The sequence below is a fragment of the Gavialis gangeticus genome, unplaced genomic scaffold, assembly GCF_001723915.1.
Source record: "Gavialis gangeticus isolate Ggan-Ray unplaced genomic scaffold, GavGan_comp1, whole genome shotgun sequence".
Taxonomy (NCBI): domain Eukaryota; kingdom Metazoa; phylum Chordata; order Crocodylia; family Gavialidae; genus Gavialis; species Gavialis gangeticus.
The window spans coordinates 55,231,524-55,242,412 of NW_017729031.1; the positions used below are offsets into that span (position 1 = coordinate 55,231,524).

At 39.7% G+C, this 10,889-nt stretch overlaps 1 protein-coding gene across 2 annotated transcripts in view; it reads right to left on the minus strand.

Moving 5' to 3' along the window:
• The window catches only part of LOC109301691 (neurabin-1-like), an 88,956-nt gene that overhangs the window by 22,501 nt on the left and 55,566 nt on the right, over positions 1 to 10,889 (minus strand). For both annotated transcript variants that reach the window (XM_019522929.1, XM_019522930.1), the window contains exons 13-15: positions 3,864 to 3,948; positions 1,198 to 1,269; positions 537 to 735 (exon numbers count right to left, since the gene is read on the minus strand). In XM_019522929.1, coding sequence (XP_019378474.1) covers positions 537 to 735; positions 1,198 to 1,269; positions 3,864 to 3,948 — 356 coding nt within the window. The remainder of the gene's footprint in view (positions 1 to 536; positions 736 to 1,197; positions 1,270 to 3,863; positions 3,949 to 10,889) is intronic.

Genomic DNA, 10,889 nt, shown 5'->3' on the forward strand with positions numbered 1-10,889 from the left:
GGATACAATGTTATGTAAGCTTTTTATAACTCCCTGGATCATTAGCAGAGACTTGCAGTTTGAAAAGTTTACATGTCATCAAGTTCTTTTTTCCATATTTGGAAGTTCAATTAATTTATGATTTTATTTTCCCTTTTGACACATACTTTTTTGGTATCCACTCTACTTCCTCTCCCCTCATGTTAAAGTCAACAAAAGCACCATTTTGTTTTGATTCTGTTTTTTTTTCACCAGCCTGAACTATGTAACCAGCAAAAATATATACTCTTTATGGAACTGAATTTCTGCTGAATTCACTAAGGAAATACCAGACAAGATACTGCTCCTCTATAAAACCCATTAAATTCCTTTGCAACTATAAGATTTTAGAGTTCAAAAAGAGTACTCCTCGACTTTCTTGTTTTATATTGTTCAAATTTTGAGTCTCAACTACTTAGCATCCTGCAACAGTCTATAGCTTACTCCATGTATTAATGATCAAGATTCTAAGTATTTAGACCTTGGATCCTGAAAATGTAAAGAGATAATTAACCTACCTTGCTTTTGTTTTTCTCTTGACCCTGTTCAAATACATTGTCTTGCCCACTCTGTGCGAAGTGAAGACCACTACCAGAAACCTGAGGCTCTTTATGACTGTCGCCAAACCAAGAGAAAGGCATGCAAGTGGGAACAGGTGAATCTGAATCTGATGCAGATAGATTGTTGCCAGAGTCCTCCAACAACTCTCGGGACCCTCTGAAATAAATAAATGCATTTGTAATTGTGCCATAGAAACTTACTATGTATGTTTCAGGCCATGCTGACATTTTAAAAATTAAAATTTATATTCACTTACCCAAATGCATATGAGAACTCTTATGTGTCACATATTAAAAGATCTTTAAAAGCTCATTGTAAATGTTTTAGCACCTTCCATACATATGCAGCAACTACACGAAGCTACTCCTAACAGGTGTCCTAGATGCAATACAATTTTACATTTATGAACTGAAAAGAAGATACAGACTTCATGTGAATAGGTTTAAACTGACTGCCGTTTCATGAGCACAGAAACGTATTGAAATGTTCATTTTTGCAATATTTCATTATCATTGTACTGACATCTGTGTGTTTCCTACAGTCAGATAGCAATGTCTACTTCAAGAAAGTATTTTTTTTAGTAATTTTGAGAGTGTAATATAATTTTTTTAAAAATACCTGCTATCCAGAGAACCCCTTAGATTTTCCTTTTCTTGTTTCTTGCCTTTACCACCTGATTTCCGTAAACCTCTGAATTGAAGAAAAATGCAACTTTTAAACAAATTCTACATTTGAGTGCCATGTTAAATTCTATATTCAAATACCATGCATATCAAAGTATGTTAAATATTTGTTATACATTTAATTCACATATCAATTAAAAAACGCTTGATCTTTAAAACACTATATAGAATGAAGCACAATTTTGCAGATATTTCCTTTTATGTAAGGCATGCTGATATTCACATTTCCTTAAGAAATGAGGAAAGGTACTTAAAAAAAACTTCAATACGACTGCATTTGCTACAAATATATGTTAACTTCCAACCTAAAGCAGCTAACTGCTTGATATATACAAACACATGTAAAAAAAAAAAAAAACCCTTCAACAAACAAACAGATTACAATATGGGGAGGGGCCAGCATAGAAAACTCGTTAAAGAAATTAAAACAATTTTAGAACTCTGTGGTGGTAACCTCCTTCCCCCCTGCCAACTTCCACAGAAACATTTATTCACACTGTTTCCATATGGAAACATGTCCCAGACACTTGTCAATACACGCCAAATCCTGAAAAATCTAACACAACTAATATTTGGCACATACCCAATGCTGCTCTCAGACTCAGGCATGCTCATGGCGCATGCTCAGCAGGGCACTAATAGCAAGGACATTACATTTCCCCAGCTTTTGGCAAATGCAAGTGGATGTGTGAGTGGACATTTTTTACTTTCAGTAGCACTTCCCAGAATAGCTTTGGCAGTGTACACATCCCCACATGTATAGAGTAACTCGCATTTTAAAAAAATGCCCACACACATTTGTTTTGCTATGCTCTCCAGTCCAATCTATCTCAGTTTCCTACAGTTTTGGATAGGTGGCCCTACTTTGAATCCTTTCTCTCATGTGCCAACAAAGAGGTGTAGAGCATATAGTAAATTTCAGCCACTCTTCTCCCTGGCTTCGCTGCTACTACAGTATTGCTTAGCAAACCAGCTCAGTGGTCTCCACTTTCGTTTTTCCACTATACTCCATTTTTACATCTTCTAACTGAGTCTAAGATGCGACTCCCTGATCTACTGTTGCCTTCCTCTGAAGAATAATGCAGAAGGCAAGTACAGTGATCAAATTCCAGCCTAGTTAAAACAATAACAAACAAAACAAATTAAAAAAAAAGCCCAAAAAAACAACCCAAAACTCATTGACCAGAATGCCAAAAGAAATGAGCACTAGGTTTCTTGCTCCTGGAAAAAATTACATTCCACAGTAAAAGTGCATGCATACATGCAAGCACAGACACCTATGCATCTCTAGACAAATTCATTATTGCAGAGCCACAGTTTTGAATACATATCACCAAGAAGAGGTGAAATAAATCACAGGGATGACAAATCTCAAAAAGAACCACTACAAAAGCCAAGAAATTTCCAGATGAAACTCCCTACCTGGTCAAGTAGGGAACTATACAATTAGGGCATCCAAGAAAGCAGAATGTAGCCCTGCAATGCTGCCATGCCATAATCTTATGACTCAGGCACTTTAGTGTATACAGCCCTAGATTAGATTGAATTTATTTTAAATATGTATATTTATTAAAAAACAAAGCATCCCTCCCTCATTCTCCTGTGCCACAATAAAATAGGAAAACTGAAGCCACTATATTTGCCAGGTAGCTTATGCCCTTGGATTTAACCGATTTTACAGACATTAGAGCTGGAAGGGACCTCATGAGATCATTGGGTCTAGCCCCTGTCCAAGGGGCAGGAAGTCAGCTGGGATCAGATCACCCCAGCAAGATAAGCATCCAAGTATAGGGGTGATCTGACCCCAGATGACTTCCTGCCCCATGGGCAGGGTACTGGGCCCGATGATCTCACAAGGTCCCTTCCAGCCTTAATGTCTATGAAATCTATGAAAATCAAGGGCGCAAACATAGCAGCTTCATTTTCCTATTTTATCCCATAGCACCCATTCTGAAAGACAAGTCTTTGAAATAAACATCTTTCTGGCTTTTTAAGAGCAACAACAACTTCTAGTTACAAAGATTAATAGTACAATAGTAATCATTACTCCTAAAAAAAAATCTTCAAATACATATAACTTGGACATAATATTTTACTGAGTTTGAAGTACTATCCAGATCTATAATACTAAGAACATTTAGGAGCATCTGGAAGCATATACTAATGTTTATTAACTCATCTTGAATATTAATCTTAATTGAAATTATTGAAGTTACTTGTAACTTCTCAAAAAATGACCATATAAAACTCAAAGAGTCTGCAATGTGATTTGAAGAGATTTGTTGCATTTTACTCAATCTCATGGTGTTTAGCTAATACCTCCTTTTATATAAACACGTGGAGGCAAAGTATAGAATATGCTGTCCCAAAACTAAAATACATATTTGTATGCTCATATGTTTGTTTGTTTAGTAATTCTACCATAATTAAACCTAACAGAGCAGTCAATGACCAGTGAGGATTAATAGTAGAATGATAGCTCAATTAATTTGAAGGGATGAAGAGGGAAATACCAGAGAAATGCAGAGGAAAACATCATAATCACATTTTAAAGACATTTACTTCTGCACCAACACGTGCACACACACAAAAAAATCTCACCCAAAGTCTGGAAATCTTCTTTTGGACTTCCCAGATGTTGTACCTTCACTTGCTTCTACTGTCTTATCTTCATTTCTCCTTTCATCTGTGTATGAAGAAAACAGAAATTAAGCAAACTTTAACTACCTGCTAAAGGTATTCGTAAACTTCAATATTTGTAACTTTGTGTTGTTAAAAGGCATGTTCATTTTGACCACAAAAATTTAAAAATAACCTGATGCTTGACTTCCTGGTCTTTGAATACACATGCCACATACCTCTGTGGGGCAGAGCTGTACTGCTACCCACTGCGTCCACAGGTGGCAAATAATGGGAAGGTTAGCTGTGAAATAAACAGGAGTAACTCTGACTAATAAGCGGTCATGTACCAAGCAGCAGCAGCACCACCAGGATGTGGTGAGGACAGCAGATGGCAATGGTTTCCCTCCTGAAAAGCCACGCATCTTTTGATGGTGCTGTGACATGGCAAACACAGGTCACCACTATAAATAAATCTGCCCAGGCCCCAGCCATAGATCTACAAGTCCTGAACAGCAGAGCAGGCAGAAGATAAAAGAATCTCAACAAGCATGAAGGTGGATAAAGGCTGCGGTGGAATGAGATCCCAGGTGTCTTAGTTTCCTTGCTATTGGATCAAGGTCCTATTCTGTCAAGGGTTATGTGAAAGCTGATGTGTCAAGACCTCTTCCACCAGTACCTCAATAAAAAAAGTCATGGACAGGCGTCTTCCATGAAAACAGCTTTTCCAGCACATTCCTCAAGCCCTTCGGTGACCAGTTAATGGCAACAGGAGCAGGATTGTGAGTTCTGGAAGCTCCTAGTCATGAACTGGCACGAAGGTGGCAGTTACAAGAAGGTCATCTAGTACTTAGACAAGCCAGGAGTGCAATTCAGCAGCTGTAACTGTGACTGAGCAGCCCTCTTCAGGATCTCTGTTCACCCCAGATGGGGAGGGGGCTAGAAAAGGTGCCCTAAACATAGCCTGTCTAATAAAGTATTCTGTATTTCTTCCTGACTAGATACCTGCATCCAGTGGGATCACCTTTACTGTGGTCAAAAATACCAATACCAGCATCATTTTGGGGACCTGGAACAACAGAACCCTCATGGACAACCTGAACAGTAAATGCCCAGAGTGCCACGCTGGAATCATGTCCCAAGAACTCAGGCAATACAATATGGATGTAAGACCCAGCAAGTAGGACATGGACAACTCACAGAACTTGGAGGCAGCTATACCTTCCTCTGGAAGGGTAAAGAGATAGGAGAATGCTGACTTCAGAGTTGGTTTTTCCATTAAGAATGAACTCATAAACTAACTCAATGAATTCTCTATTGAAACTGAGTGCTTCATGACTCCGTCTTAAAATGGCGAAGAGCCAATACGCCACTATCATCAGCATGTATGGCCTGACTCTTGGTGCTGCCGATGAAACCCAGGAAGAACTCTATGCCAATCTTGACCAAGTCTTTTCTGATGCTCTGAAAGGAGATGCACTTATCTTTTTCGTCGATTTCAATGCCAGAGTCAGAAGGGACTCTAACCTCTGGAACAAAACCATCGGCAAGGAAGGAGTAGGAAAAGTCAACTCCAATGGCATCCTCCTCTTGAACAAATGCGTGGAAAACAGGCTCACCATCACCAACACCCTGTTTTGCCTGAAAAATAGGCACAAGACATTATGGCAACACCCACGATCTAAGCATTGGCACCTGATTGACTATGCCATTGTCCGTGCCCAGGATCACAAAGATGTCCGCATCACCCAAGCTATGATAGGAGCTGTTGACTGCTGAACTGATCGCCTATTCATTTGTTTGGTGATGTCACTCAAACTGGTTCCCAAACAACTACTGCAGCAGAAGCAATACCAATGGAAGATCAATGTTGAAGGACTCAAGGACCCAAGCAATAGCAAGACCTCTTCCACCAGCACCTCAATGAAAAAATGGTGAACTCCAATCAACAGTGGGAGAATGTCAGCAGCATGTGGGGTGCCCTCAAGGCCACCATCATCAGCGCCTGTGAAGAGACACTTGGGTTCCCTACTAGGAAACTTCAAGACTGGTTTGATGAAAATGACCAGGAGATCCAAGAGTTAATCAATTCCAAGCACAAGGCCTTTTGTGCTTGGCAAAACAACACCAATTCCAAGCAAAAGAAATTGAATCTCCAACAAGCCAAGGTAGAGATCCAAAGGAGAATCCGTGATATGAAGAACAAACAGTGGGAAGACAAGGCTAAGCAGATTCAACATCTCACTGACGTGTGTGGTTTTTTCGGTGCCACCGAAGCCAGCTATGGGCTGAGCACTCAAGGACCAACCCCTTTGAGACCTAAGAATGGAGGATACCTGATCAAGGAAAGGGGAGCCATCAATGGCTGGTAGGAGATTGAGAAGGTCTTCAAAATGTGAAACTGTTGTTGATAAGAGTGTTCTCAACTCCATCCTGCAACACCCAGTCAAAGATGATCTTGGAATCCCTCCAATCCTTGACACAGAAAGCCATCAAGCAGATGAAGAACAAAGTATCTGGAGTGGATGGAAACCCCATGGAAATCTTCAAACAGGGAGTAGAGGAGCTTACATCACAGCTTCATGCCCTCATCATAAGGGTCTGGAATGATGAGGAAATCCCAGACAACCTCAGGAACACCATGATTATCACAATTTTCAAGAAAGGAGACAAGTCTGACTGGAAACTACAGAGGGGACATCTTCCTGACCACCACAGGAAAGATCATTGTGAGAACCCTCCTAAATCATCTCCTTCCACTTGCTGAGGAGCTTCTCCCAGAATCTCAGTGTGGGTTTAGGATATCAAGAAGAGCAACTGACATGATCTTCACAGCTCACCAGCTGCAGGAGATATATCAGGAAAAACACAAGCCTGTCTACATGGTCTTTTTGACTTTACAGAAGCTTTTGACTGTGTCAGTTGAGAAGTGTTATGGGGGATCCTTCTGAAATACAGATGCCCACCAAAATTTGTCACAATTCTCTGCCTGCTCCATGATGGTATATGAGTGGTGGTTCTCAGTAATGGATCTATCACAGATCCCTTTGAGGTTAAAATGGAAGTTAAACAAGGCTGTGTCGCCACGACGTTACATCTGACCACGAACAAGCTTGCAGTTGGAATGGAGCTCAACTTCTGAATGGATGGTAAGCTGTTTAACCTCAGCTGACTCCAAGCCAAAACCAAGACTATCCTGACCTCAATCACTGAGCTTCAGTACGCTGCTGATGCTGTATTGTGTGTTTATTCAGAAGCAAACTTTCCAGGGAATCACTGACATCTTTTCTGAGGCATACAAGAAAGTGGGACTAATGCTTAACATTCAGAAGATTAATGTCCTCCACCAACAAGTTCCTAATGAACAGTCTCCAGATCCAGTAATCCAGATCCACAGTGAGACTCTGGAGAACGTTATTTCCCATATCTCAGAAGCCTTCTCTTGCAGAAGGCTGACACTGATGAAGAAATCCAACACTGCCTCAAATGTACAAGTGCAACCTTTGGATGCCTGGAGAAACAGGTGTTTGAAGATCACAACATCAGATCCAAAACCAAGCTCATGTTTTATTAAGCAGTCATGATCCCCACCTTGCTGTACAAAGCTGAGGTATGGACAACGTACAGGAGATACCTAAAGTAGTTGGAGAAGTACTAGCAATACTGCCTGCAGAAGACCCTCCGAATTTTGTGGAAGGACAGACGCATCAATGTTAGCAACCTCTTGCAAGAAAACCTTGTTAGTATTGAGGCAATGATCATCTGACATCAACTTTGGTGGGCGAGCCACATCACCTGGATGTTTGACTGCAGACTCCCGAAGCAAGTTTTATTCTTCCAGATCAGCCAAAGCATATGCTCAAGAGGAGGTCAGATAAGTGCTTTCAGGGACATCCTCGAGGCCAACTTAAAAAAAATGCAACAATGTCATCTCATGGGAGACTACTGCCCAGGACTGCCCCAAATGGATGTAGAGTCTGCTGTAGGAATCTCAGTACTTTGAAACCTCATGACAGCAACAGGAAAGAGAAAAGCAGGCATGGCAGAAACAGCGTGTTGCAGTCCAGATCAAGAATCCAGCCACCCACCCCGCATGGAAACACATGCCCTATCTGCAGCAGAGTCTATCGATCCTGAATAGGCCTCATCAGCCATCTTCGGACACGCAGATAAAACAATCATCCTTGACTCTGAAGGATTGCTGAAGACTTCTAAGAAATAGATGACTGGAATTAATTTCATGAAAGAGAAAGACCTTTTACCTTCCAGTTGCAAAAGAACAGAGTTGTGGATAATAGTATGGCTTTACTGGACGTAAAGACCTAGATTTCTTTTACTTTGTATCAAAATACTAAGTAAGTACAAAAAAATTATCCTAATACATATACCATCACAAAAAAACGTTAGTATAAACCTGAGATTTAAGCCACAATTACAATAATCCAGATTTAAGGTCATCTCACTATCTCCTTTTGTTTGCTACCCCCTCAGCTATTTTTACTTGCCCTTTTGCTCAGATATTTTAATTGGGGCTTTAATTACAAAAATGGAGAACACCATAACCACTCAGATTACTGGGAAAATTATGAAGCAATATGGGCTGACCATAAAGAATTTATTGTGTTGCATTGAATATACTCTCACAAAAATCTCTCATAACATTTCCCCATCTTTCTCTCTCTGCTATACTCCATTTGTCATCTAAAAGTAGCACTTCCAAAAGATAACTTCTTACTATAATTTTACAAAATCTTACTCTAGTGTAGCTAAAAAAGGGGCGGAGAGGAAGGAGGCTTCAGAAGCCATACAATTTTTTGGCTCCAAAACCTTAAGCTTCAAAATTAACTTTATATGGACGATCCACAAGTTAATACGCAAGCAGAGAAACCACAATTGGAGGTGCTAACAGCAGCAAATGGTACAGTAAAGCATTTTGGGAGACATTTTTAAATTTAAAAGAGCATTCCCTAAAGAGGGTATGATCATTTGGGTATGATTTAATGCTTTGTTAGTGAACTAATGAGAGGGAGATTTTTTTTTGTTGGGTGAACGTTGCTTTTGTTTGAGATTATTTTACTTTTTATGGTATACGTTTTTGTAAGGAAATTCACTCTTTGTGAGCAAATTTTTGTAAGAAAATAAAACAACTGTAACTGAAATGCTTGTTTGATGCAAGAATGATTTAGGGTTGACTGGTATTTATTATAAAGGTTGAATTTATATAGGAACTCCCATACAAAGATTAGAGTACTGGTCTGATTAGTTTAGCACCCTGTCTACAATCAGAGGGCACATTTACATGTGCTCCAGGAGGGGAGCAGGAGTGCTTTAATTAGAGTGAATCCAAGAGCCGTTTGACAAGCTTTAGTTCAAGCACCCTCATCACCATTTTTAAGTTTGGAGATGCTGATACATGAGATGTAGGAGGCTGTGGCAATCGCCATGCTCCAGCAGACAACTTCCACCCTCCAGCAGACACAACTGAGTCTGCTCTGATGTGCTGGAATTCCAGTGCATTAGAGCAGCCTCTGCACTTGTGTATAGGTGCTCAAGATGAACAGAAAGATGGAACAACACTTCTAGTAGAAAATTACAGTATAATCTGCTCTTAGGTAAAGTTTCTTCCTAAAAACCTACCACTCAGTGGCTGGCTTATGTTTCAAAGTATAAGGGCATTTTTATACATGCATGCGTCGCAGCGCCAGGTGCTTTGAAAAGTGCCTTGTGCTGCGACGCGTGCAGTTGTGTAAGTGGTAAAATGTACCAGTGCTAAGAAAATGGCAGCAGTGAGCTTTTGAACTAAAATACCCAGGAGGTGCTTTAGTTCAAAAGTGCACCACTGCCGTTTTCTGCACGCTGACATGCATTTCGCCGCTTATACAGTTCAGTTTTACAGTGCAGTTCACCTCAGCCTGCATGCGGAGCACACTCAATTAATCGAGTCTGTGCCGAAGTGGCAGATCTCCAGCAAAAAAGTATATGTATAAATGCCCTAAGTGTTTACATTCTCTCTAAAAATATTATATTCATGCAATTATATTTCTATATTCTACATTATTTACATAAGTATCTGGTACTTTATCCTTTTTGAATCCCACTAAACTTCTTGCCTCTGTTATCCAACTATGAGTTCTACAAGTTTACTATGCCCAATTATTTTCTTTTATCATTTTCAAATTTTCTGCGTTTCATTGAATGCCTCCTAGTTACCTTTTCTCAAAGCACAACAAGAAGCAACGTATTTATTTTTCCAATACCATTTATTGCTTTGCATAGTTATGTCACATGTTCTCTTATAATCAAGTACTTTGTCTCCTTAAATGGAAATCTTTCCATGCTTCTAAAAATCTGTCAACATTCTTTGAAACCCTTCCATTTCTGCAACATTTTTTTAATTGGGAAAGACTAGAACTGAACATAGTATACTAAGGACAATACATAGTTACTGTATGACAATTAATATTTTTGCTGTTATTCTGTTCTATTATTTGCATATCTTAAAACTGTTTGCTTTTTTGATAAGTGCACCCTGAGCAGGGCCTTTTATTGAGCTAGCATATGTCCAGTGATATGCCGGTCTTACAGTGGTTACAGTTAAAGTTAGACTGCAGTAAAATGCATGGACAATTGTAATTATTCCTTACAATGTGTATTATGTTGCATTTGTCAATAATTAATTTTATTTGCCCTCAGGCTTTGTTAGGCTTTTCTGAAATGCCTGTCTTCCTCTCATCCTAACACCTGAGCTCAGTACTACCTGCAAATTTTGCTATCTCTGTTCATAGCCTTTTCCAGATATTGCAGATGACCACTAAAATCATTAGAGAAAAAGCAAAACATCTCACAGCTTACAACCACCTTGCATCTTTTTATATTTTGGTGTCTCTAGACCAGGCCTCCTATTTGTGTAAAATGAATACTTAAGTCAGTCTGTTCAGTTGCCTATGAAGGAGAAAACAGAACTTCAGAGTCCTAGTCATCGGGGACTCCCTCCTGCGAGGGCTGGAA